Below are 27,505 nucleotides of genomic sequence, written 5' to 3'. Positions count from 1 at the left end.
ATAGCTGGAGTACAGGAGAAAGGCAGGTCATTTGCCCAAACCATTAGGAAGTTAGAATTGCAGAGTTCTGGTGATTTGGAATTCTACACTCAAGACACTAAAGAACCTAGACTTAACTGAACTACTCCAGAAAAAGTTAACTAGTCAGAAAAAGTTAACTAGGGAGAACAAGTGAGAGCAATTTCCTTCAAATCCTTGGTTCTAATTTTAAAAACACAGTAACATATTTGACAGGATTGATTTTATACTTAAGTAACAAAGACCTCTTACACAAAGCAAAAAACAAAACAATTTTAATGATTAAAACAGATCAATTAATAGGTTTATAGTAACCATTAACTAAGAGAAGCCCTAGAACCAGAAATAAGGATTTTAAAATTACATGCAAAATCTAGTTACCATAAAAAAAAACAAAATGCAATACCAAAATATCTCAGCTTCCTAGTATAGATTCCGGGTCTTTTTATTTCCAATTCTTGGTAATAAAAATATGTACATTTCACATGCTCCTGGTTGTGAAGGGATAACCTTATTCACACAAGATTATAAATATCTTTTACAGATATGGGAGGGCACACAAGAACAATATCTTTCTCCACCTTTTGGGGCCCATCTGGGGGGTGGGGGAGAAGGCACTCCCAAAGGTTCCTTGGTAACACCTTTGCTAGGTTTGTTAATTACTCATGTAATCTTTATATGTAAAATTAATGGTCCGCTCATTTCATAGATCTGGGGACTACCAGGCATTGGAACTGCCTTTCTTTAACTCACATGCCAAACAACTAGCTTTCTTAAACCATGACAAAAACTTTCTATAGTGGTTTCAAAAACATCTGGGCTGTTACCTTGACAACTTACATATGCTTAATCACTGGACTTTGGCATGCATAGCCAAACATATCATGGAACTGAAAGGACCATGCGCTGGTGACAGAAGACTCCTGGAATCATTATTTTCAGCTTTCTAACATTAGCTCCCTTATATTAATTCAATTTTATCTTTCAGAGCACCTCCCATGTGCTCCGAACCTGGGTTTAACCTCTCTGCTGAAAGATTTGTTAAAGAAAGATGCTTAGATAAATTACCAAGTCTTTATGATCATCAAAACAAAGAGCAATGGAAGTCAATTGATCATGGGCAGTTGTCCACTATTCACAGAACCTTTAGAAACCATTTGCCTGAGGCCAAGGAAAATCTGCTTTATTTATCACTAAATCTGACCCATGTTGAAACATACTAAAACTGCACTTGGGTAGTTTCAAATAAAATATTGGAGCTCATGTATTTCTCTACATTTACTGCATCCATGCAGTGTGCAATTTCTGATGCTGAATGAGAGAAATGCGGCAATTGAAGGCTTCACCACAAGCATCACATTCATGGGTTTCTTGGATTTTCACCTCTACATGAATCTTCTGATGGTTGACAAGACTGCGCTGTTGACTGAAACTTTTGTCGCACTTCTCACACTTATAAGGTTTCTCTCCCGTGTGTATTCTCTGATGCTGAATAAGACCTGAGTTCCGGCTAAAGGCCTTCCCACATTCATCACATTTATGGGGTTTATTACCTGTGTGAACACCCTGATGTCGAATGAGATTACAAAGCTGACTGAAGCTTTTGCCACACTGTCTGCACAGATAGGGTCTCTCACCAGTGTGGATTCTCTGATGTTCAATAAGAAACGAGCTCCGACTGAAGCTTTTCCCACAAACAGTACATAAGTAGGGCTTCTCACCAGTGTGGATTCTTTGATGTTGTACAAGATGAGCACTAACACTAAAAGTTTTCCCACATTCATCACATTTGTAAGATTTTTCCTTAGGGTAGACCTCCTGCTGTATAACAAGACTGCAATTTGGATCAAAACTTTCCTTAGTTTCATTGTATGGGTAAGTCTTTTCCCTGGTATGGATTCTCTGATGCTGAATAAGACCTGAGCTTCTACTAAAGGCTTTTCCACATTCCTCACATTTGTGGGGTTTGTCTCCTGTGTGAATTCTCTGATGACGAGTAAGGTTGCAAAGCTGACTGAAACTTTTCCCACACTCTTTGCATTGATAAGGTCTTTCACCAGTGTGGATCCTCTGATGTTCAATAAGGAATGAGCTCCGACTAAAGCTTTTTCCACATTCAATACAAAGAAAAGGCTTCTCACCAGTGTGGATTTTTTGGTGTTGTATTAGGTATGTACTTAATCTAAAGGCTTTCCCACATTCACCACATTTATGGGGCCTTTCCCCAGTATGAATTCTTTGATGCTCAACAAGCAATGAATTTCGACTAAAGCTTTTTTTACATTTGGTACAGTGATAGGGTTTCTCACCAGTGTGAGTTCTCTGATGCTCAATAAGGTGTGACTTCCAACTGAAGGCTTTCCCACAGTCACTACATTTATGGGGTTTCTCACCTGTATGAATCCTTTGATGTTTAACAAGGCTCCTTCTCTGGCTGAAGCTCTGTTTACACTGATTACATTGATAGGGTCTTTCTCCAGTGTGGATTCTCTGATGTCTAATAAGGGTTGAGCTCACACTAAAGGTTTTTCCACAGTAATTACACTCATAGGGCCTTTCCCCAGTGTGAATTCTCTGATGTTCAATAACAAATGAACTGCGACTAAAACTTTTCCCACATTCATTGCATTGAAAAGGTTTCTCACCAGTATGGACCCTTTGATGTTGAATGAAATGGGCCTTGCGGACAAAACCCTTTCCACATTCTTCACATTTATGGCATTTTTCTTCCGAGTTTGGTCTCTTACGGATGCTAGTGTTTCCTCTGAACATTCTCTGTTCCTGGGTCAAAGATTCCCTTGGTATTTCCCATAAGAAGATCCCTCTCTGTTTATCTAACCTACCAACAAGTTCAAAGGTTTCTCTACTCATGGGATCCTGGTCAATTTCACTTTTGATTCTTGTAACTATTACACCCTGTGGTTCCACTTCTTCCTCAATTTCTTCAATTTCTTGTTTCACAGTTGGCTCCTCATCCTTATCTCTGTTCAAGACATCTGGAACAATAAACAGAAAATACAAACATTAGCCAAGCTCTTTAATGGTAAGGAGAAACAAGAAACAATCAAAAAACAAGGTAATCAAGATAAATTAATTTACTATATCCATAAAATGTAGTTTACTACCTCACAGTAATGTTGTGAGGATTCGATTAGTTCATATATATAAAACATTTAGAATAGCACCTGGCAAAGAATACAAGGTACATATTTATTATTAGTAATACTATGCAATGAAATGGTTTTCTTGGAGAAGAGTATGATAAAAGTATTCAGTAGGCAAAGAACAAGACAGTGGGAGTAAGTAGAGTTGGCAGGAAGGGCTAGCAAATCAACACTGAATTATACAAGGTAAGATGGGCAAGGTGGGATCCCAAAGGTGGGATTAACCAGTCTATCAAGGAAGAAAGGGTAAGAGGAGAAGAAAACAGTAAGTTCAGGAAAACTTAGAATGAGAAAGAATTATTGGACTGTGAATAAACCAAATAATTAACAGAAAGAAACACATGAAAAATGTGCTAAGAAGGATAAATGACAAAGAACCAGTGGAAGCAATAATTCATTCACTAATAAGAATTTATTTGCTGCCCATTAAAAACATTCCAGGCACTGTGTAATTAGCCAGGATTCAGAGATAAGACATGAAGCCCTCTACCAAATGGAATGGATGATGAATAAAAATGGGGAAAGAAAACAATACGATAAAGAAAATATTAAAAGTAGCTCCTATATGGAGACAAAATAGCTTCCTTAAAAGTAAAAAAAACAGAATTGAAATGACATGGAGTCTATGATATAAAGAGACAGAATAAAAAAGTATGAAGGAACATAGAGTTAATAGAAGAAATGAAGAAACAGAGCAGTTGGTGGTAGCTTATGACTTCACCTACCACAAGTCATACCACAAATACAAATGATTCTCAACCCTCTAAAGATGTAAGACCCAAGGTTCACCATCTGTTCCAACTGAGAGCCAGCAGATACCAGAGAAATGAAAACCTGACATGTGCTGAGGAAAAGATGGCATTAATGGTCTATGTTATAACAGAGTGGCATATAGGACACTTAAGCCTGCTTCTGATTTCTTTCCTCATTTTCCATCTCTTGTTGCCTATTAGGTAATGCCACAAGAAGATTGAATCATTTCTCTTCTGAGTTTGCTCTCTTACAGATGTTAGTGTTTCCTCTGAACATTCTCTGTTCCTGGGCCAAAGATTCCTTTGGTATTTCCCATAAGAAGATCCGTCTCTGTTTATCTAACCTATCAACAAGTTCAAAGTTCATTTACATTTGGCCCTAAAGAAGTCCCTTTTTCATACATCCTCCTTTCTCTCAATTTTCTAGTCTTCTAACTGTGGAGTCATCTTTAAATTTTCTATCTACTTACTCCAAACCAGTCATTAAGTTATTTTATTCCAAATAAACTTCTTGTCTTACTCCTCTAAGAAACTGCTAGAAACTTGATTTCTTCCTTAGCTACTTACAGCATCCCCTCTCAAATTTGCTTTAAGTGGACTGTGTTTTCTTTCACACAATAAAAAAGGATGAAAGAACTCCCTCAACTTTCCACCTCCCTACCTGTACAAGTATCTGTCAATGATACATAAAGATATATTCTATTCCTATCCAAAGCTAATCCATCCACCCCGACTTGATCCTGCTCACCTCTGGGCAGTTGTTTAGCCATCACCATTCTTTCTTCAGTCTATACTTTCCATTGATACCTTCCCACTATCACATAAATACATCCAACTTTATCTTGAACCTGACATCTTTTTGTTGACGAAAATCAAGTTTTGGGGTAAAAAAATCTTAACATTGCAGCTTTCTATTGCCTATATTTTCTATGCCCAACCCTTTCCCATTCAATCTATCCCACAACCTACTGTGAAATGTGGTTTCTGATTCTACCATCTAGAGAAACTTCTCATTAAATCACCAGTGACTTTCAAAGAAAATATAAAATGGTCATTTCTCAGTCCTCGTTTTATTCAACAGCATCTGACAGTGTTAACCACCCCCATTTCTTGACATTATCTGTTTTTGGTTTCTATGCTATTACATTCTTTTAGTTCCCTCCCTACTTCTTTGGCCTTTTCTAATAAACTTCCCTCATTTATTTATTTTCCTTTGTCAACTGTTTTACATTATTGTTACCCAGGTTTACATCCTTACTTACTCTATGTATACACCCTCTGGATATCTCCACTTAGATGCTTCACAAAGAACTCACAATTAACATGATCATCATCTGTTCTCATGTCTCTCGCCACCTCTAATCATCTCTTGAGAGGCACCTCCATCAATTACTCTGAAGTCCCAAAGAAGGAAATCATCCTAGATTTCTCCCCTTTTCTTACTGTTAATCAATCACCCAAATCACGGATTCCTCTCTAGCATTTACCTTCTCTTTCTCCCTTTAACCCCTATAATCATGTAGCCATCTAATAATCCTTGACTCTGTTCTTAAAGCCACCCTGATATTACATGTGCCTTACTGATTCCAGAAGAGATCTTTATAAAATGGAATTCTATTCACATCATCACTTGTAGTTTTCACCGGTAGATTCAGCAGCACTGCATCACCTTTAAAATCAAACCAAAGCTCTTTACTATGATAATCAGAACTCTTCATGACATGTTCTGTAAGCCTCAACTCACTTTCCTACCTATTTTACCATACTTTATGTAGACAAATTACTTGTTTTATGGTCTTTCATGCCATAGCTTTGCATATACTGTTTATCAAATGTCCCTCAACACTGTTTACCTGGCAAACTTGATTTTTCTTTACGATTCAGTTCAAAGCATCAGTTTCTCTACAAAGCATTCACCAAGTCTACCAGACAGATTGAGGTGTTCTACTTTTTATTACCAGCCCTTGTCCATAACTCCATTATAGCTATTATTACACTATACTTTTTAACAGTTTGTTAATGTGTTTGTCTCTTCCATTGGATTATAAACTTGTAAGAAGGAAAAATCTCTTCATAATGTTATTATTCAGTGGATTATTTTTCTGGGGGTTTTACTGAATAGAAATGAGAAAAAATTACTTGAAGATGATATGAATGTCTACCTAAAATTCCTTGAAGAATTTTATATATAATAGCTACAAGATTAAAAAACTGTTTTTTACTATGAAAAAAAGCCAGTTAGTAAATATTGTAGAAAAATGAAATATATTCTTTACAATAGTAACAAAAAACATAAAGCCTAGGAATAAACATAACAAGAAATATGTAAGGTCCATAAAAATAATTCATAAAAAGACAAAAGGACAATTCAACAGAGTCAACCAAATGGCTAAAGAGATCCAATATTATAAAGACCTCAATTCCTTCCCAAACTAATTTATGAAACTAATCACAATCCAATAAAAAAATCATATGAATCAATAAAAAAAACCCCATGAATCTAAATTTTAATTTGAAGAATGCAGACAATCAGTTTAAGTACATTCTGAAAAAGAATATTAAAGAATGACTTATTTTACCAGAATAAAATGTAGTATGTTGTTCAAGTAAATAAAATAATGTTACTGGCATAAAAATAGATACGACAGTAAGATAGGCAGATGAAGAAAATGAGTGTAGGCTCCACAAAGAGCAGCTGTGAAAAGACTATTCATTAGAACTGGGCTTGGCAATACTTATATGATATCATCCCATCCTGTGATCGCAGCTAATTTGTCTAGAGTGGACAGATGAGTGAAAGTGGATAAGTGGATCTCTCCCAGGAATTGGGAATTGAAACTGAAATAGTTCTTTAATCAGAATGTGGCTAGAATTGTAACTTATCAAATCAGAAGCTAAAAGGACAGAAGCATGTGAATATAAAAAGGAAGGACTAGTCTGCCAAGGGGAAAGAGAGATCAAAAAAGGAACACTATAGACTGAATGTTTGTGTCTGCCCCCTAAATTTATATATTGAAGCCCTAACCCTCAATGTAATGGTATGTGAAGCTGGGGCCTTTGGGAAGTAATTAGATTTAGATAAGGTCATGAGAGTGGGGCCGCCATGATGTGATTAGTGTTCCCGTAAGAAGAATAATGAAGACAAGAGCATGTTCTTTCTCTCCCTCTACCAAGTGAGGATATAGTGAGAAACCAGGAAGAGGGCCTCATCAGGAACTGAGTCTGCCAGCACCTTGATCTTAGAATTCCCAGCCACCAGAAATGTGAGAGATAAATATCTGTTTAAGTCACCCAGTCAATGATATTTTGTCATAGTAGTCTGAGATAAGATGAAGAGTAATTCCTAACTTTCTGAGAGATTCAATTTCTGGTTTCAGTCCTTTTCTATGTCCACCTGTAATCATGTTCATATATTCTATAAGACATCTCTATGATAATTTCCTTTGTTGGCTTAAGCTAGTTAGAGTTGATTTCTACAATCTTTAATCAGGTTTGATAACATGGTAGCTGGGAGGAGAGAGAGAAGGCAAGGAAATAGTAAAATGGAAGTAAATGAACTTTAGGATAGGATAAGACTTGGCATGCTTTTTTTGTAAAGAGCCAGACAAATCCATATTTTTGCCTTTGTGAGCCATATGGTCTCTGTTGCAACTACTCAATTCTGCCATTGTATCATAAAAATAATCATAGACAATACATAAAGGAATGGGCATGTCCATGTTTCAATAAAACTTTACTTAAAAAAATAGACAGTGGGCCAGATGTGGCTTGTGAACCATAGCTGTCAATCTCTCTATTCAACAGAGTATTAAATGAACAGTTTTCTTGGTTAATAGAATGGGAACATGGAGAAGAAATAGAATTTCAAGTGCTTAGCACAGTGTTTGATAATTATTTATTGAATGATAAATAACTAAACAAATAATTGAAGACAGACTATAATCAAAGAAGAAAAACAATTAGTTGAAAGTCTTGTTGGTACAGAAATTCCAGTTCTGTCAAGGTTCAATGAGGCTCATGTGGACTGAAGAGAGTCGTTAAAATTGAAGAGGTCAAAGAACTGAGAGATCAAACTATCAGATGTATCATCGATGTAGTTATTCAAGTTTTTTTAAGGTATGAATGAAGAGCCAAAATTATAAATCTAGAAGAGAATTGTGTTATGAAAACCAGTAAGACAAAGTAGCAAGAACACTATGTTGAACATCAGAGTAATAAGCCATCTCTCATCAAGGGAGCTCTCATCAAAGGGATGGAGATAGGGTCCATTGAGGAGAATGAAAAGACTATGGGAGGAGAAATAATCAATAATAGAAAGTTGTATTTAAGTTGAAATAAAGAGAGCCTAAAAGTACAAGATCACAGATGGGCTCCCCGCCACGCCTTTGTCCATATGTTATACACATGCTGCAGTACTATGGGCAAGCAGGGCTGGGTACTTGCCTGGTTTTATCAACCAGAATACCATATGTATGGGTAAGCTGGCAGTGACTCAGAGACATCATGACATACTTAAAAAAAAAAAAAAATCAGCAGTTGATATGGCTGAAGATTGAGTGGTGTGCAGGAAATAACAACCGAGGCAAGAAAGTCAGTCAGAGTCTATACTTGGGAGGTCTTAGTATGATAGGATAGGATAAGAAATTAAGATTTTTATTCTTTAAGCTATCAGGAACTATCAGAAGGTTTTTTTCTTTTTTATGATAGGGTCTCACTCTGTCACCCAGGCTGGAGTACAGTGACTCAAACATAGCTCACTGGGGCCTTGAAGTCCTGGCCTTAACCATTCCTCTGGCCTCAGCCTCCTAAGTAGCTAGGCTACAGCTACCACAGCTGGCTAATTTATTTTTTGTGGAGACAGGGTCTTGCTATGTTACTCAGGTTGGTCTCGAATTTCTGGCCTCAAGCCGTCCTCCTACCTTGGCCTCTCAAAGCGCTGGGATTATACTCATGAGCCATCACACCTGGCCAGGAACCATCAGAAGTTCTAAATAGTTAACTAATACAAAATCACTTTGGCAGCAGTAGACAGAATATATTAAAAGAAAGGGAGACTAGGGGCTAATGTAATAATCCAGTTAAGAGATACTGAGTCTTAAATCAGCTGTACTTATTTAGTCACACAAGTATTTAAGAGGCATATAATATAGGCCTGGCTCTGTTTTAAGTGCTGGAGAAATCAAATAAAAAAATATATTTAATGTCCTCATGGTCATCAGTGAAATTAGAGAAATAACATATAAAGAATGATTATAGCATAGTAATGGTAAGTTCAGCAAGTAAAGTATACACAAGGTAGCACAGAGAATATAGTGCTTCACTCTGAAGATTAGGCTCTTGAAATTATAATGGATTGAGAGTTGCCAGGTTTGAGTTACTTATGTGGCCTTCAAAGGAATATGACTAAGAATTTGAAGTTCAACAGAGAAAATGATGATAACAGTATCAACCAACACTTAAGCTGTACTTACTACATGCTAGTCAGTGTCCTAAGTGCTTTACAAATATTAACTCAGTTAATGCTCACAATAATTCTATGAGAGGCTTTATTTCCATTTTATAAAAAAAGAAATAAAGGCACAGAGAAATTAAGTGTGTCACCCACAGTCACAAAGCTAAACAAGTGGTGGAACCAGCATTTGAACCTAGGCAGTTAGGCTCCACATTACCTTTCTTAGGTGGAGATAAAGATTTGAGATTTGTCATCACATAGTGGTAGCTGATCAAGTTAAGTGTAAAGTCTTCTAAGGAAAATGTATAGTCTGAGGATGCAAGCCAATGGAGGGAAGCAATAAAGAATTTCAGATATTCATAAAGAAGTGGAATAAAATACGGCCCAAAAAGAGTCTACTGCATTTGACAATGAGGTTAGTATATACCACTGCTAAACAATTTAAGGGGAGTGTTGCAGGCAAGACAAAGGGGCTTAGAGATAAGGGGTGGTAAAGAAGTACAGAACGCACATAAACCACTCTTAAAAAACTTGACTGTGAAGTGAAAGGGTAGCAAGTTATAGGGAGAAGCAAGAGAAAGACTCTGGCTCCTAGGAGGGTTTTTTTGTTTTTCTCCTCTTTTCCCCAATTGGAAGAGTCATGAATATATCAATCATCAGAATAAAGGTACCAAGGAAGAAGAGGTAGATTGAAGCTATAAGAAGAGGAAAAAGATGATTGATGATAAGTTTCTGAAAAGTAAGATGATGGGAACAGCGTTAAGAGTGCAGATGAGGGGTAAAGAAGTTGAAACTTCATACTTAGCAGCCTCTGTTTTCTCTGTGAAAAAGAGGGTGAGGTCTACTACTGAGTGATGGACTCAAGGAAAACTCCTTAAGTTTTTGAAATAGTCACTAAGTAGAACAAAGGAGTAAGCATATCAAGGAGAAAAAAAATTGCCGAGATACAAAACCCCAGTGGAGACTAGAAGGAAAAAGCCATGCATACAGACAGGACATCGATCCTTTCAGTCAGAGATTTCTCCTGCTGTGTTTAGCAACTCAGGTGGGAGAGAAGGAAAGGTGAATTTTATAACAAACACAGGCTTTGAAGTTTGCAGAACTGGTAGATCACAATGACAAGGTGGCAAGAGAGCATGTTGGTGACTGGAAGGGGAGGTGAAGTTGGGAGAGGATTGACACCCCGGTGAAAAAAACAAAGATGTCAAGGGACAGGAAACATCATTAAGAATGAATAGGTTTAGGTGGACAGGAGCAGGAAAGATAGAAAGATAAGAAACTGTAGTAAGCTCCACAAGGACAGAAAGCATGTCAGTTTTGTTTACCTTTGTTTAGTTTAGTTACAGTCAATAAACATTTATTGCCTGAATAGCTAGTCAGAGAATAGGATGTTCAGGCTTAAGATTTTCCTGTTACAACAAACTTGAGGGTATATGAGTTGCTGAAAAATAATGGAAAGCAGGGTGCCTGAAGTCAATATGGTAGAGATCTACTACAACTCAAGTATTGACTGGGTCATCAATGACATGAGTTAAGGTAGAGAAGACTGTGAAACATGTGACAAAGTTTTATGTGAAGGATCAAAAAAAAAGTTGACAGATGATAGTGAAAAGGAATTGAGTGGGTACAGCAAGACTGCTGAGGCCTCAAAGGAGGAGAGATTTTATTTGAAGGTGGAAAACTAATGCTTTGGGAACAGCATTGAAAAGCTGAAAGAACAATAACTTCTTCCTGCCAGCTTTGAGACAAAGGATGGAGAAAGAGGAGGATGTGGGAGAATAAGCAGCCCCCACGTCAAGGACTGCCAGAGAAGTGGTGTCGTTGGGAAAGTGCCAGGTTTCACTTAAGGCCAGGAGGGGTAAGGAACATTATGTGAAGAGGAACAGGGGCTCCAGAAGGCAGAGTGAAAAGAAGTGGGAGGAAAGCAGTGGGAGGATGAGCCAGGAGGGAAAGTACAGAGCAATATGGGAATGAGATTATGAAGACAGGAAGCCAGAAAGGCTTGCATTTTAGTCACTGCAAGGAAGTTAGGGATGACAGTCATGGAAACAGTTAATGGCTGAAAGGTTTGAATCAGAACTTTGGAACAAAGCAGTTTTGGTGCTGGTTTAGTCCAAGTGTTCTCTGAGTCTGATGTCTAGTACCTTCTTAGTTAATTAGAGAAACAGCAGATTCTTACCCAGTGAGACCAGGTTTCCATAATTCTCCATCATGACATCTTTATACAGGCTTCTCTGAGCTGGGTCCAGATAATCCCACTCCTCCTGGGTAAAAAACACAGCCACATCCTCAAATGTCAGCAACCCCTGAAATAGTATGATTTCTGTAGTCAGTTCCTGTTGTCTCAAGGACAATTTTCCACTCAGAGTGGCAGAAGCAATCACTTATCAGGGCCAAGTAGGCTAGGAGGAACATGGTACCTAAGAGTTCCATATGGTGCCCAATTCTGGGAACCGACTATAATTGACTAGCACCTCGGATTCGAGGATAACTGCAGTTGATCCTTATCCTCCGTAGTGAAGGACCTAGACTTAAGGACAAGGTTTTTCTGGTTTAATAATTATACCCTAACATCTTAATTTTAATAAACTGCTCCAAGGCCTCTCCAAGCTTCCCTCACCTCATTGCTCTGCTCCAATTCTCCATTCGCGCTGGCTTATGACCCTGTTCAATTCCTTGAGGTTCTGTAAGCGTATACCTTAGGTCCAGGCATAGTGCCAGGCGCAGAAGACACAGGGGAAGGTAAAAAATGGTGCCTTACCTGGAGGAACTCACTAATGAGAGAGAAAGCTTGGAGCATTACTAATTTTCCCCAGCCGATTTATCAAATCTCTCTTGGAAAGGAAGGGGCCCCTGGGCAGTTTGTTTGGGAACCGCACCCCAGAAAACTCGGGGTGCAGGGATTCCTTGCACGGTGCAGGCCCTTAAAGAAGGCAGTCATGAGGCGGGCGGGGTGTGGGGGGAAGCTGTGGTGCGGCCTACCTAGGGCAGTGGCGAGACAACGGGGATCCCCACAGGAGCTTGCTTACCTTTGGCTCCAGCGGAGGGCTCGGGGAAGCCATCTCCCGGCCAGAGAATGAGGGTAGGAACCCGAGGCTGCCGTTCGGAAAGGAGCCTGTGGTGAGGCCTACCCGGCTGCTGGAAATCAGGCCCCACGACGAGAAGGCTTCCCTGCTGGGTCTACCCAGCGCCTGCCCCGGTCCCCAGCCGATCACGACCCCAGCAGCATATCAGACACGCTCCCTGGCTAGCCTCCAACTCCGAACCCCAAACCCCCAACCTCCTCCCTTGCCTGGTTGCGCAGCCTTTCAGGCCTCACTAGAGCCTCCTCCCCACTGCCAGTCCCTCCTCTTTTCAGCCAAGCAGCGCTATGACCGCCCGCCCCCGGACCAGAAGGCGTCACCCGGATCTTTCTTGGGACGCCCCCAAACTACAACTCCCGTCATGCTCCGAGAGAGGGTCGTGGTGCAGCCTCCGCTGGCGATGGCTACCGGACTACATTTCCCGGCGTGCAAAGGGAGAGGGAGGTGCTAGGAAAAGGGGAACACCTGCTACTAAACTTGCATCCTATTGGTTAGTCTGGGCGCGACACTGTCGGCTGAGGGTTGAGCACAGGCCGGTGGCTTTCCTCGAAAATGGCGGCGCTGTCTGTGTCCGGCGTTACCAGAAGAGGCTTCATGTGGATAGTCTCAGGGGCGCCACGCAGAGAATTTTGGTCTCGATTCAGGTAAAACTGAAGGTTGGACGGTGGGTTTCGTTCACGGAAAGTAAGAAGAGAAACTGAGGAGGACGAAGGGACCAGTTCAGAAGGCAGTGTCACAGTATTAAGACGGGACCATGGTCCTGCAACTGATTAGGGGAAGGACAAGAAAGTCCGTTAGGGTCCTGAGTTCAGAAGTTTCAGTGCATGTCTCCGCGAGCAGTGGGCCCAGTCACTTACTCGCTTGGCCTCGGTTTTCTCATCTTATATTGGAAATACCGCCCCCTTTCCCTTCCACCTCACTCGTTCATAACAGTATTGACCACGTGTGCGAGGCACCTAGTGTGTTGTTAGGAAAGAAATGACACGTTTTAGAATCTGAAGGTGAAAGCGCTATATTTTGGGTGTTGTAAAAATACAGTGGTTTTACTAAGACCAAATTTTTGTTCTCAGAGGGCATGTGTTCTAATGGAGGAAGGACTGAACAAATGCTCATGTAACTAAGGAAATTGTAAATTATGAAGAAAACTAGTGAAAATAAGAGATTACTGAGATGGAAGGAATGAATTACATTTCTTATTTATTTTTTCAAAATTGTATATATAAGGTATAAAACTTGATATTTTAATATACATAATGAACTTATTACTGCAGTTAAGCTGATTATCATATTCATCTCGACATAGTTACTATTTTTTTTATGTGTGGTGAAAACACTTAAGATTTACTCTTAGCAAATTTCAAGTATACAATACCAATTCCACATATAAGAGATTGTGCAGTATTTTTCTTGGCTCATTTCTCTTAGCATAATGTTTTCCAGGTTCATACATGTAACAAATTTCCTTTTTTAAGGCTGAATAATATTCCATTGTGTGTGTGTATATCCACAATTTCTTTAATTTTGACATACAGATATGTATCAAAATTATATATCACAATTTCATGTTCCATTCATCTGTTAAGGGACACATAGGTGTTTCCATATCTTGGCTATTATGAATATTGCTGCAATGAACGTGGGAGTGCAGATATCTCCTTCAGAGACTGATTTTGTGTCCTTTGGATATATACTCAGTAGTATATATTGCTAGATCGTAGGATATTTCTATTTATAATTTTTTTGAGGAATCTCCATACTGTTTTCCATAATGGCCATACCAGTTTACATTCCCATGAACAGTGGATAAGATTGCCCTTTTTTCCACATCCTTACCAACATTTGTCTTTTTGATAGTGACCATCCTAATGGATGCGAGGTGATATCTCATTGTGTTCCATTTTTAAAAATTTTTATGGATGCATAATAGTTATATTTATGGGGTTCATGTGATACTTTGATATAAGCATACAATGTGGAATGACCAAATCTGGGTAATTGAGATATCCATCCTGTCAAACATTATTTCCTTACATTGAGAACATTCCAAGTCTTTGCTTCTAGCTGTTTTGGAAATATACAATAAATTATTGGTAACTATAGTTACCCTATTATGCAGTTGAACACACTAGAACTTATTCCTTCTAACTGTATGTTTGTATCAATTAACCAAACCCTCTTCATAGCCTTTGCACCACTACCCTTTCCAGCCTTTGATAAGCACCATTCTATTTACTGCCTCCATGAGACCAGTTTTTTTTTTAAATTCTCCTACATCGGAGTGAGAAACATAAGGTATTTGTCTTTCTGTGCTTGGCTTATTTCACTTAACAATGGTCTCCAGTTTCACCAGTGTTGCTGCAAATGACAGGATTTCATTCTTTTTTATGGCTGAATAATACTCCATTGTGTGTATATAACACTTTTTTTTTTTATCCATTGATGGAAACTTAGGTTGATTTCATATCTTGGTTATGTGAATAGTGCTGCAACAAGCATGGAAGTGCTGATATCTCTTTGGTAGACTGATTTCCTTTCTTTTGTATGTAAATCCAGCAGTGGGATTGTTGGATCATATGGTAGTTCTATTTTTAGTTTTTTGAGGAACTTCCATACTGTTTTCCACAGTGGCTGTACTGACTTACATTCCCACCCACCAACAGTTTACCAGTATCCCATTTCTCCACATCCTTCCTAGCATTTATTATTTTCTGTCTTTTTGATAATAGTCACTTTAACTAAGGTGAGATAGTATCTCATTGTGGTTTTGAGTTGCATTTCCCTGATAATGATTAATGATCATTTTTTCATATACCTGTTAATAATATATGTCTTTTAAGAAATGGCTATTTAGATCTTTTGCCCATTGTTAAATTGGATTTTTTTTTGTTTCTTTGTTTGCTGTTGAGTTGTTTGAATTCCTTATCTATTCTGGTTATTAATCCTTTATCAGATGAATAGTTTGCATGTATTTTCTCCCATTCTGTAGGTTGTCTCTTCACTTTGTTGATTGTTGCCTTTGCTGTGCAGAAACCTTTTATCTTTATGTAATCCCATTTGCCTATTTTTGCTCTTACTGCCTATGGTTTTGAGGTCTTACTCAAGAGGTCCTTGCCCAGACCAATGTCCTGAAGCACTTCCCCAGTGTTTTCTTTTAGTAGTGTCATAGTTTCAGGATTTACATTTACATCTTTAATCCATTTTATTTGATTTTGTATATGATGAAAGATAGGTATCTAGTTTTTTTCTTCTGCATATAGTTATCCAGTTTTTCCAGAACCACTTACTGAAGAGACTGTCCTATCCCCAATATATATTCTTAATGCCTTTATTGAAAATAAGTTAGCTCTAAATGTGTGGATTTACTTCTGGGTTCTCTATTCTGTTTCATTGGTCTGTGTGTCTGTGTACTTGCCAGTACCATGCTGTTTTGCTTACTATAGCTTCATTGTATACTTTGAAGTCAGGTAATATAATGCCTCCAGCTTTGTTCTTTTAGCATTGCTTTGGTTATTTAGGCTCTGTTGTGGTTCCATACGAACTTTAGGATTGTTTTTCCATTTCTGTGAAGAATGTCATTGTATTTTTGTTTGTTTGTTTAAGATGAGATCTCACTCTGTTGTCTAGGCTGAAAGTGCAGTGGCGTGGTCATAGCTGACTGAAGCCTCGAACTTCTGGGCTCAAGTGATCCCCTTGCCTTAGCAAGAGTAGCTGGGACTACAGGCCATACCACCACATCCAGTTAATTTTTCTTATTTTTCATAGAGACTTGGTCTTGCTATGTCACTCAGACTGTCTCAAACTCCTGGACTCAAGCAATCCTCCAACCTCTCGAAGTACAGATCTCAGCCACCGTGACCGGCCACATTGGTATTTTGATAGGGATTGCATTGAGTCTGTAGATCATTTTGGGTAATACGGACATTTTAACAATATTAATTTTTCCAATCCATGAACATGAGATAACTCTCCCTTTTTTTTTTTGGTGTCCTCTTCAATTTCTTCCATCAGCGTTTTATTGTAGAGATCTTTCTTATATGTTGATTTTGTATCCTGCAACTTTACTGAATTTGTTTAACAGCTCAAACAATTTTTTAGTGGAGTCTTTAGATTTTTCTAAATAAAAGATCAAATCATCTGAAAACAAGGACAATTTGACTTCTTCCTTTCTAGTTTTGTTGCTGTTTCTTTCTTTTGTCTAACTGCTTTGGCTAGGCCTTCCAGTTCCATGTTGAATAAAAGTGGTGAAAGTGGGCATCCTTGTCTTGTTTCAGATCTTAGAGGAAAGGCTTTCAATTTTTCTCTATTTAGTATGATGCTAGCTGTGGATTTGTCATATATGGCCTTTACTGTTTTGAGGTATGTTCCTTCTATACTCAGTTCATTGAGAGTTTTTATCATGAAGGGATATTGAATTTTATCAAATGCTTTCTCAGCATCTATTGAAATCATATGGTTCTTGTTCTTGATTCTGTTAATATGTGGTATCACATTTATTGACTTATGTATGTTGAACCATCCTTGCATCCCTGGGATGAATCCCACTTGGGATTCAGGGTAAAAAGATCATGGTAAATGATCGTTTTAATGTGTTACTGGATTCTGTTTGCTAGTATTTTATTTAGGGTTTTTACATATATGCTTATCAAGGATATAGGTCTGCAGTTTTCATTTTTGTGTGGTGTCTTTGTCTGGTTTTCGTATCAGGGTAATGCTGGCCTCTTAGGAGTTTAGAAGTATCCCCTTCTCTTCAATTTTTTGGAATAGTTTGAGTAGAACTGGTATTAGTTGGTATTAGTTTTTCTTTAAATGTTTGCTGGAGTTCAGTAGTGAAGCCATCAGGTTTTTCATAGATGAGATACTTTCTATTACTGCTTCTATCTCATTACTCATTATTGGTCTCTTCAGGTCTTCTGTTTCTTCATGGCTGAATCTTGGCAGGTTATATCTGTCTAGGAATTTATCCTTTTCTTCTAGATTTTCCAATTATTGGCATTTGGTTGTTTGTTTGAAGTTTTTCTTCTTTTTTGATGTTGTATATTGCTATAAACTTCCCTTTTATTACTGCTTTTGCTGTTTCCTGTAGGTTTTGGTGTGTTGTGTTATCATTTTTATTATTTCAAGAAAGTTTTATTTCCTTCTTAATTTCATCATTGATCTATTGATCATTCAGGAGCATGTTGTTTAAGTTTCATTTATTTGTGTAGTTTCCAGAGTTCCTCTTGTTATTGATTTCTAGTTTTATTTTATTGTGGTCAGAAAAGATACTTGATAGGATTTCAGTTTTTTCGAATTTGTTAAGACTTGTTTTGTGGCCTAACATGTGGTCTACTCTGAAGAATGTTCCATGTGCCAATGAGAAGAATATGTATTCTGTAGCAGCTGGATGAAATGTTCTATAAATGTGAGGTCTGTTTAGTCTAGAGTATAGTTTAATTCTGATGTTTCCTTATTTATTTTCTGTCTGGTTGATCTGTCCATTGCTGAAAATGGGGTGTTGAAGTTGTCTATTATTATTGTATTGCAGTCTATTTCTCCCTTTAGACCTATTATTTTCTTTATATGTTTGGATGCTCCAATATTGGTTCCATATATATTTAGAGTTGTTATATCCTTTTTGCTGAATTGACCTTTTTATCATTATGTAATGGTCTTTGTCTCTTTTTATAGTTTTTGACTCGAAATCTATTTTATCTTATATAAGTATAGCTACTCCTACTCGTTTTTTCCCATTTGCATGTAATATCTTTTTCCTGCTCTTCACTTTCAGTCTATGTGTTTTTATAGGTGAAGTGAGTTTCTTGAAGTCAGCATAGTTGGGTCTTGTTCCTTAATCCATTCAACTGCTTTGTGTTTTTTAATCCTGTGGTCCCTAACACCTGGGCTGCAGCCCATTACCAGTCCATGGCCTGTTAGGAAATGGCCTGTGCATGGCTGCCTGAGCTCTGCATCCCCCCACCAACTCATGGCACCCCACCTCCCTATCCTCAGTCTGTGGAAAAATTGTCTTCCATGAACCCCCCCCACCCCCCGGTGCCAAAAAGGTTGGGGACTGCCGTTTTAATTGGAGAGTTTAATCCATTTACACTAAATGTTATTGATGGGTAAGGACTTACTACTGCCATTTTGTTATTTGATTTCTCAGGTTTTTTATAATAAGTCCCCTCTTCTTCCTTTTTGGATAAGTGTTCTTCTCTGGTAGTATGTCTTAATTCCATGCCTTTTATTTTTAATGTATCTGTTACAGGTTTTTACGTTGTGGTTACCATGAGTTTTACAGAAAATATCTTATATAATCATAACAAATTTTTTTAAACAGATGACAACTTAACTTTGATCACAAAGAAACAAGCAAAGAAAAAACTAAAAAACTCTAACTTCAACTCTAATCCCTTCATCTTTTTTTACTTTTTGTTGTCCCTATTTATATTTTTTAGATTGCCTATGTCTTAACAAATTATTGTAGTAATTATCATTTTTGATAACTTGTCTTTTAGTTTCCATACTAAAGACATGAGTGCTTTACACCACAATTACTGTGTTCAACTATCCTGAATTTTCTGTGTTTTTTTAATCAGTGAATTTCACATCTTCAGATGATTTCTTATTACATGTTAGCATCCTTTTCTTTTAGATCGAAGAACTCCCTTTAGCATTTTTTGTAAGATAGGTCAGGTGATGTTGAATTTCCTTTTATTTGTCTAGGAAAGTCTTTATTTTGCCTTCATATTTTAGGAATATCTTTGCTGGGTATAGTATTCTTGGTTAGCATTTTCCCCTACCCCTCCCCTTTCAGCACTTTGAATATATCATCCCATTCACTCCTGTAAGGTTTCTGTTGAGGAGTCTTCTGCTAGATGTATCAGAGCTCCTTTATATGTTATTTGCTGCTTTTTTCTTTTACTGCTTTTAGGATCCTTTCTTTGTCTTTGACTTTTGAGAGTTTATTTATTATATGCATTGCAGTAGTCTTACTTGGTTTGAATCTGCTTGATGTTCTTCGACCTTCTTGAATCTGGATAGTCATATCTTTCTCTAGGTTTGAAAAGTTCTTTGTTATTATTTCTTTGAATAAACTTTCTACACTAGTCTCTTTGTCGATATCCTCTTTAAGGCCAATAACTTTTTTTTTTTTTTTTTTGAGACAGAGTCTCAGAGCCGTGTTGCCTGGGCTAGAGTGAGTGCCGTGGCGTCAGCCTAGCTCACAGCAACCTCAAACTCCTGGACTCAAGTGATCCTCCTGCTTCAGCCTCCCGAGTAGCTGGGACTACGGGCATGTGCCACCATGCCCGGCTAATTTTTTCTATATATTTTTAGTTGTCCAATTAATTTTTTTCTAATTTTAGTAGAGACGGGGTCTCGCTCTTGCTCAGGCTGGTTTCGAACTCCTGAGCTCAAACAATCCACCCGCCTCGGCCTCCCAGAGAGCTAGGATTACAGGCGTGAGCCACCGCGCCTGGCCAAGGCCAATAACTTTTGCATTTGCCCTTTCGAGGCTATTTTCTAGATCTTGTAAGTGTACTTCATTCTTTTTCATTCTTTTTTCACCTCTGTATTTTCAAATAGCCTGTCTTTGAGTTCACTAATTCTTTCTTCTGCTTGATAATTCTAGTTTTGAGACATTCTGATGTATTTTTCAGCTTGTAAATTGAATTTTTCATCTGCAGGATTTCTGTTTGATTCTTTTTTATGTCAGTCTGTTTGTTAAATTTCTCTGATAGAATTCTTAGTTTTTTGTCTGTGTTTTCTTGAAGTCCATTGAGTTTCCTCAAAACAGCTCTTTTGAATTCTCTGTCTGAAAGGTCACATTCTCCATCATTCTCAAATTGGCTATTTGGTGAGGTCATATTTTCCCTGGATGTTCTTGATGCTTGTGGACATTGGTCAGTGTCTGGGCACTAAAGAGTTAGGTATTAATTTCAGTCTTTGCAGTCTGGCTTTATTTATGCCCATCTTTCTTCAGAGAGCTTTCTAAGAATTCTATGGGGACTGAATGTTGTTACCTAATCCTGTGGTCACTGCAGCTATTTTAGCACTAGAGGGCACCCTGTGCCCAGGTACGCTGCCATTTTTGCAGACTCCTAAATACTGTGCCCTCATGGACTTGGAGAAAATAATGGAGAATTCTCTGGGTTCCCAAGTAAAGTCCCTCACTCTTTCTTCCCTCTCTTTCCCCAACTGAAAGGAGTTTCTCTCCATGCTGGGTTACATGGAGTTGGGTAAGGGGTGATGTAGGCACTCCCATGGCCACCACAGCTGGTACTGCACTCAGTTACACCTGAAGTCCACAGCCTTCTGGACCAGCACTCTGCTGGGGTTTGTCCAAGGCTTGAGGCCACTACTTCCTGACAGCAGCTGATGTTTATTCAAGGTCTGAGGCTACTTAATCAGTAGGTGATGAAGCCTGCTGAGATTTGGGTTCATCCCATTAGAGCAGCAGATTCCCTTCTGGCCCATGATGAGTCTAGAAATGCTGTCCTGGAGTGATGGCCTGAAATCAGGGACTTCAGGATTTTGACGAGTACCTTATTTTACTTTGTTTGGGCTGGTACACAGTTCCAAGACAAAGTCCACTGTACTGTCCCCTCTTCTTCCTATGGGTGGAAGGAGTCTTTCTCTGAGCTGCATGCCTGGCATACAGGGAGAGGAAGACAGGCACTCCTATGGCCAGCACAGCTCATGTCGTGCTGGTTCACACCCCAAACCCATAGCCTCAAAGACGAGCACAACACTGGGGCTCCCCTAAGAACTCCAGTCACTATGGCCTGGCAGTTGGAGCAATTTATTCTGGGTCCCAGGCCACTTTAGTCAGCTAGTGGTGAAGCCAGCCAGGTCTTGGATTCCTCCTGCCAGGGTGGTAGATTCCTATCTGGCCCAAGTATAGTCTAAATGCTCCCTTTGTGGGCACCAGCAGAATTCTGTTCGATTCTGTGTTCCCTTGTGACGGGGCAGTGCTGAGTTCTAATGCAAAGTCCCATGTTCACTGTGCTGTCCCACCCCCAAGCACACAGATTCTCTCTCCTAGTGGCAGTCTGCGGTTAGGGATGGGGTGGTAGCGTAAGACTGTCCTTTCTGCCCTCTTCAGTGCTACTTTCCTTGTTACCATGCCGTGAGGTATTGTCATCCCTCACCTCCTTTTTTTGTTTTTTATGAAGGTGCTTTCTTGTTGGATAGCTGTTCAATTTGATGCTCCCATGAGGGTGGGGGGGACAATCACTGGAGGGTTCTATTCAGCTATCTTGTTCTGCCTCCTTTCATTATGATTTTGATTTAAATTTCCCTGATGATAAGTAATGTTGAGCACCTTTTCCTTGTTGGCCATCTGTATGTTGTCTATGGAGAAACGTCTATTCAAGTCCTTCGCCAATTGTTTAAACAGCTTATCTGGTTTTTTGCTGTTGGTTTGTTTGAGTTCCTTATATATTTTATATATTATCAGACATTAGATTTGATCAAATGTATATTTTGCAGATATTTTCTACCAGTCTGTAAGTTGCCTTTTTCATTTTGTTGCTTGTTTCTTTTGCCGTGTGGAAGTTTTTTAGTTCTATGTATTGCCACTTGATTATTTTTGCTTTTGTTGCCTGTGTTTTTGGCATCATATCAAAGAAATTAATGCTAAAACCAATGTCAAGAAGCTTTCCCCTATCTTTTCTTATAGGAGTTTTTGTGGTTTCAGACCTCACATTTAAGGCTTTACATCATTTTGAATTATGTTTTGCGTATGGTGCGAGATAAAGATCCATTTTCATTCTTTTGCATGTGGATATTCAGTTTTCCCAACACCATATTGAAGAGATTATCTTTTCCCTATTATATATTCTTGGCACCTTTGTCAAAAATTACTTGACTGTATATGCGTGGGTTTATTTATGGATTCTCTGTTTTGTTCCTTTGGCCTGTGTATCTGTTTTATGCCAATACCATACTGTTTTGATTACTATAGCTTTGTAATAGAATTTTAAGTAGGGAAATATACCTCCAACTTTGTTCTTCCTCAAAATTGCTTTTGCTATTCTGGGTCTTTTGTGATTCCATACAAATTTTAGGATTGCTTTTTTTCTCCTTCTGTGGAAAATGCCATTAGAATTTTGATAAGCATTGTGTTGAAGCTGTAGTGTACCCATTGCTTTGGGTAGTATAGACATTTTAACAATATTAATTCTTCCAATGTATGAACACAGGTATCTTTCCATTTATTTGTGTTGTCTTCAATTTATTTCATCATTGTTTTGTAGTTTTCAGCGTATAGATTTTTCACATCCCACCTTAAATTTCTTTTTAAGTATTTTGATTTGTGATGCTATTATAAATGGGTTTGTTTTTAAATTTTCTTTTCACATAGTTTGTTGTTGGTGTATAGAAATGCTACTAATTTTTGTATGCTGATTCTGTGTTTTCATCTTTTCTGAAATTGTTTCTTAGTTCTAACAGGTTTTTTTATATAGTCATTGGGGTTTTCTATTATTAAGATCATGTATTCTGCAAACAGGCAATTTTGCTGCTTCTTTCTGATTTGGATGCCTTTTTTTCCCTTCCCTAATAACTATGGCTAGAATGTCTAGTATTGTATTTAATTGGACTGGTGAGAGTTGGCATCTTTGCCTTGTACTGGCTCCTAAAGAGAAAACTTTCCATTTTTTTCCATTGATTATGATGTTAGCTGTGTGCTTTTTCTAAATCATCTTTATTGTGTCAAGGTAAGTTTCTTCCATACCTATTTTGTTCAGAGTTTTTATCATGAGTGGGTGTTGAACTTTGTCAAATGTTTTTTGCTCCATCTATTGAGGTGATAATGTGGTTTTTACTTTCATTCTATTAATGTGGTATATCACATTTATTGATTTACATTTCTTGATCCCCAGCCTTGCATTCCAGGGATAAATTCTACTTGGTCAAAGTTTAAAATCTTTTTGATATGCTGTTGAATTTGTTTTGCTAGCATTTTGTTGAGAATTTTTGCATCCATTTTCATTAGGGATATTGGTCTACAGTTGTCCTGTGGTGTCTTTGTCTGGCTTTGGTATCAGGGTGATGCTTGCCTCATAAAATGTATTTGGAAGTGTTTCTTCTTCTTTTTTTGGGGAAGAGTTTAAGGAGAATCGATATTCATTCTTTGAATATTTGATAAAATTAACTTGGGGCCATGTAGTGCTGCTGGGCTTTTCTTTGTTGGGAGGTTTTCAATTACTGCTTCAGTCTCCTTATTTATTATTGATCTGTGTAGGCTTTCTATTCCTTCTTATTTTTTTCTAGTCACACAAATAGCTTTATTTTTAATGTAATACTTAGGAAATAAATCATATAACATAGAGGTCTAGATTAAAGAACAACAATAAAATGGACATCCATATATACAAGACCCAATTAAAGAATAAAACATTACCCATATTTAGCCCTGTATAACAGTTTTCCAATGGCTCCCACTATTTCTGCCTCAGAGTAACTACCATTCTAAATTCTTTTAAATGGCTTTTTGCTTTTTTTAGTTTTTTTAACTATATTGTTTTATTGTTTTTTAAGTGTATAATATATAATTATTTACTATATTCACCACATTGTATAATACATCTCAGAGGAAAAAAACTTATTTCTCCTTTCTAATTGAGGCTTTGACTTTGACCATCTATCTCCTCATTCCCTCCATCCTTCCCCCTACCCCTCAGCCTCTGCTTCTTCGAATTCAATTGTTTTAGTTTCCATATATATAAGTGAGAACACGCAGTATTTGTCTTTCTGTGCCTGGCTTATTTTACTAAGCATAATGTTCTCTAATTCCATCCATGTTGTTGCAAATGACCAAATTTCCTTCTTTTTAAAAGCTATTATTCCATTGTGTGTGTGTGTGTGTGTGTGTGTGTGTGTGCGCGCGTGTGTGTATGCACCACATTTTCTTTGCCTATTCATCTGTTGATGGACACTTCATCAACAGATGGAAACTTAGGTTGATTCCGTAACTTGGCTGTTGTGAAGAATATGGTAGTGCAGATATGTCTTTGATGTACTGATTTCAAATATTGGATAAATAATGATAAGTGGGATTGCTGAATCACATGGTAATTTTTTTATTTATTTATTTTTTTTGAGACAGGGTCTCGCTCTGTTGCCTGGCTAGAGTGCAGTGGTGCCATCATAGCTCATCGTAACCTCAAACTTCCTGGCTCAAACGATCCTCCTGCCTCAGCTTCCTGGGTATCCAGGACTACAGGCACATGCGACTGTGCCCAGCTAATTTTTTAATTTTTTGTAGAGATAGGGTCTTGCTATGTTGCCCAGGCTGGTCTCATACTCCTGGCATCAAGCAATCCTCCTGCCTTGGCCTCCTAAAGTGCTAGGATTACAGGCATGAGCCATTGCTGCCAGCCTATTTTTAGTTATTTGACAAACCTCCATATAGTTTTTAATAATAGCTGTACCAATTTATATTACCATTTATTTTTTCTTGACTTGGTCTTAGTAGGTTGCGTGTTTCTAGGAATTTATCCATTTCTTATTGGCTATCCAATTTATTGGCATATAATTGTTTATAATACTCTCTTATAATACTTTTTATTTCTGTGGCATCTGTTGTAATGGTTCCTCTTTCATTTCTGATTTTATTTCTTAGTCTAGCTAAGGATTTGTCAGTTTTTGTTTATCTTTTCAAAAAACCAGCTCTTAGTTTTGTTGATTTTTTTTCTATTGTTTTTCTATTCTCTATTGAATTTATGTCTACTCTGATCTTTATTATTTCCTTCCTTTGGGCTTAATTTTTTCTTTTTCTAATTCTTTGAGGTTAAATGTTAAATTCTTTGAGATCTTTCTTTTTTAATAGAGGTATTTATTGCTATAAACTTTCCTCTTATTACTGTTTTTTCTGCATCTCATAAATTCTGGTATGTTTTGTTTTGTTTGTCTTATTTTTTAAATTCCTTTTTTATTTCCTCTTTGACTCAGTGGTTGATTAAGAGGGTGTTGTTTAGTTTCCATTTGTCAATTTTTTCATTTTCTTGCTGTTACTTATTTCTAGTTTAATTCTATTGTGGTCAATAAAGATACTTGGTATGATTTTGATCTTGTTAAATTTGCGAAGACTTGTTTTGTGACCTAACACATGATCTAGAGAATGTTGTGTGTGTGCTGGAGAAGATTGTATATTCTTTTGCTGTTGTATAGAAAGTTCTGTTGGGTCCATTTGGTCTATAGTGGTATGCAAGTCCATTGTTTATTGATTTCCTGTCTGTATGTTCTATCCATTATTGAAAGCGGGATATTGAATTCTCTTGCTATTGCATTGTTGTCAATTTCTCCTTTCAGATCTATCAATATTTGCTTTATATACTTAGGTGCTCTCATGTTGGGTACACATGTATTTACAATTGTTATATCTTCCTGTTAAATTGACCTTTTTATCCTTCCGTAATGACCTTCATCTTTGTCTCTAGAGACAGTTTTTGACTTAAAGTTTGTTTTGTCTGATGTATGTATAGCTATTCCTACTTTCTTTTGGCTAACATTCCATGGAACATCTTTTTACATCTTTTCATTTTCAGCCTGTGTGTGTCCTTGAATCTAAAATGAGTTTCTTGTGGACAGCATATAGTTGGGTCTTATTTTTTAATTCATTCAGCCACTCTGTATCTTTTGTTGGGGTGTTTAATCCATTTATGTGAATTACTTTTCATTCTATGCGTGATGAGATTTGACTGCAGTGATTTGAGGAGAATATGGGAGGTGAGGAGTTAGATACTAAGTATAGACAAGTCTTTTGAGAAGTCTTGTTGAAAAGGTGAGCAGTAGCTAGAAGGGAACATGTAGTCTAGGGGAAATTTTTTTTGTTTAAAAATAGGACACATTACAGTATATTTTGTGCCCTGGGAATACTCTAGTAGGTAGTAAGAAGTTGATTTTAAAAACTGGTTCAGAAAGAGAGATTAATTGCGGGAACAAAGTCTTTAAGGCAAGGAGAAATTGCATTAAAAACCATATTCTTGACCAAACACCATTTTATTTCTGGTGCTTCCAGTTTCTATAGGGATGAGCAGTACCAATCAAATGCCAACTCCATGGGGAACAGGAATCTCTAGGTAATTTATGAACACATCTTTTATTAAGCACTTAAATGATACACGTTACTTCACATTGGCCCATCTACTCAATAATAGTTATTCAAGCAGTTACTAAATATGTTTTCAAAGAACCTCCTAAATCAATAAAACATCTGTCTTTAGGAGTTTATCATCTGGTACAGTGGTTCTCAACCAGAGACATTTTTGCATGCCAGGGACATTTGGCACTGTCTTTTGGTTGTCATGACTGGGGGACAGGAGTGCTACTGGCATCTAGTAGACAGAAGCAGGGATGCTGCTAAACATTCTACAATGAACAGGAGAGCCCTCCGTAATAACAAATTATCTTGTCCAAGATGTCGATAATGTTGAGTCTAAGACAGCCTGATATGGTAAGAGTATTATGTTCTGCGGTGAGCAGATATATACAGATCTACCCCTAGAGGCTGAGGGAAGTGAGAGACCAAAGAAAGAGTCTGACAAATCCAGTTTCTCAGAAAGAAATATTTAATAGGGAATTAGGAACAGAAGCAGTGTCTCGGGCAAACACAAAATATGGTGGATCCCTGTACTCACCCTCCAGAATATCCTTAGCTTTTAGGGTAAAGACATGCAGGTGGTCATGTTTCAGATTTTCTTGCTGAAACTTGTGATCACTGTGGAGATTAGATAAACATCTTTCTGAGGGGTTTCTATGCTACAGGCATTGTTTAAAGACATTGCTACAGAACATCTTGATATACAGCAGTCAAACATTGATCATCATGGCGGTTTTAAGATGGTGTCACTCTTGCCATGTAGCAGACTATTTTCCTGTAAGTAGAATGTAAATAAAATTAAAACTCAGGGCCAGGCGCGGTGGCTCACGCCTGTAATCATAGCACTCTGGGAGGCCGAGGCGGGCGGATTGTTTGAGCTCAAGAGTTCAAGACCGGCCTGAGCAAGAGCGAGACCCCGTCTCTACCAAAAATAGAAAGAACTTAATTGGACA

General features: G+C 37.8%; 2 protein-coding genes across 4 annotated transcripts in view; one reads left to right on the top strand and one right to left on the bottom strand.

The window, feature by feature from the left end:
- Positions 1 to 271: 271 nt before the first annotated feature.
- ZNF189 (zinc finger protein 189) lies at positions 272 to 12,759 on the bottom strand. Of its 3 annotated transcripts, none has more exons than XM_012638310.1 (3): positions 12,416 to 12,759; positions 11,566 to 11,692; positions 272 to 3,014 (listed from the first exon to the last, which is right to left on the bottom strand). In XM_012638310.1, exons 1-3 carry the CDS (start codon positions 12,446 to 12,448, stop codon positions 1,297 to 1,299), a joined length of 1,878 nt encoding a protein of 625 aa, XP_012493764.1. In that variant the 5' UTR covers positions 12,449 to 12,759; the 3' UTR covers positions 272 to 1,296. The 3 variants fall into 3 exon arrangements, with proteins under 3 accessions (XP_012493764.1, XP_012493765.1, XP_012493767.1); XM_012638311.1 differs by having other exon boundaries at positions 11,566 to 11,650; XM_012638313.1 differs by lacking the exons at positions 11,566 to 11,692; positions 12,416 to 12,759 and adding an exon at positions 5,516 to 5,571 and having other exon boundaries at positions 459 to 3,014.
- A 211-nt stretch (positions 12,760 to 12,970) lies between these two features.
- The window catches only part of MRPL50 (mitochondrial ribosomal protein L50), a 22,803-nt gene continuing 8,268 nt past the window's right edge, over positions 12,971 to 27,505 (top strand). The window contains exon 1 of the mRNA XM_012638284.1: positions 12,971 to 13,113. Within this exon, the coding sequence (XP_012493738.1) occupies positions 13,022 to 13,113 (92 nt within the window). The 5' untranslated portion in view covers positions 12,971 to 13,021. The remainder of the gene's footprint in view (positions 13,114 to 27,505) is intronic.

The sequence above is a fragment of the Propithecus coquereli genome, unplaced genomic scaffold (genome assembly GCF_000956105.1).
Source record: "Propithecus coquereli isolate 6110/MARCELLA unplaced genomic scaffold, Pcoq_1.0 Scaffold128, whole genome shotgun sequence".
NCBI classification, from domain to species: Eukaryota; Metazoa; Chordata; class Mammalia; order Primates; family Indriidae; genus Propithecus; species Propithecus coquereli.
Note: the sequence above shows the minus strand (reverse complement) of the source record. Positions and strands in the feature narration are given on the sequence as shown.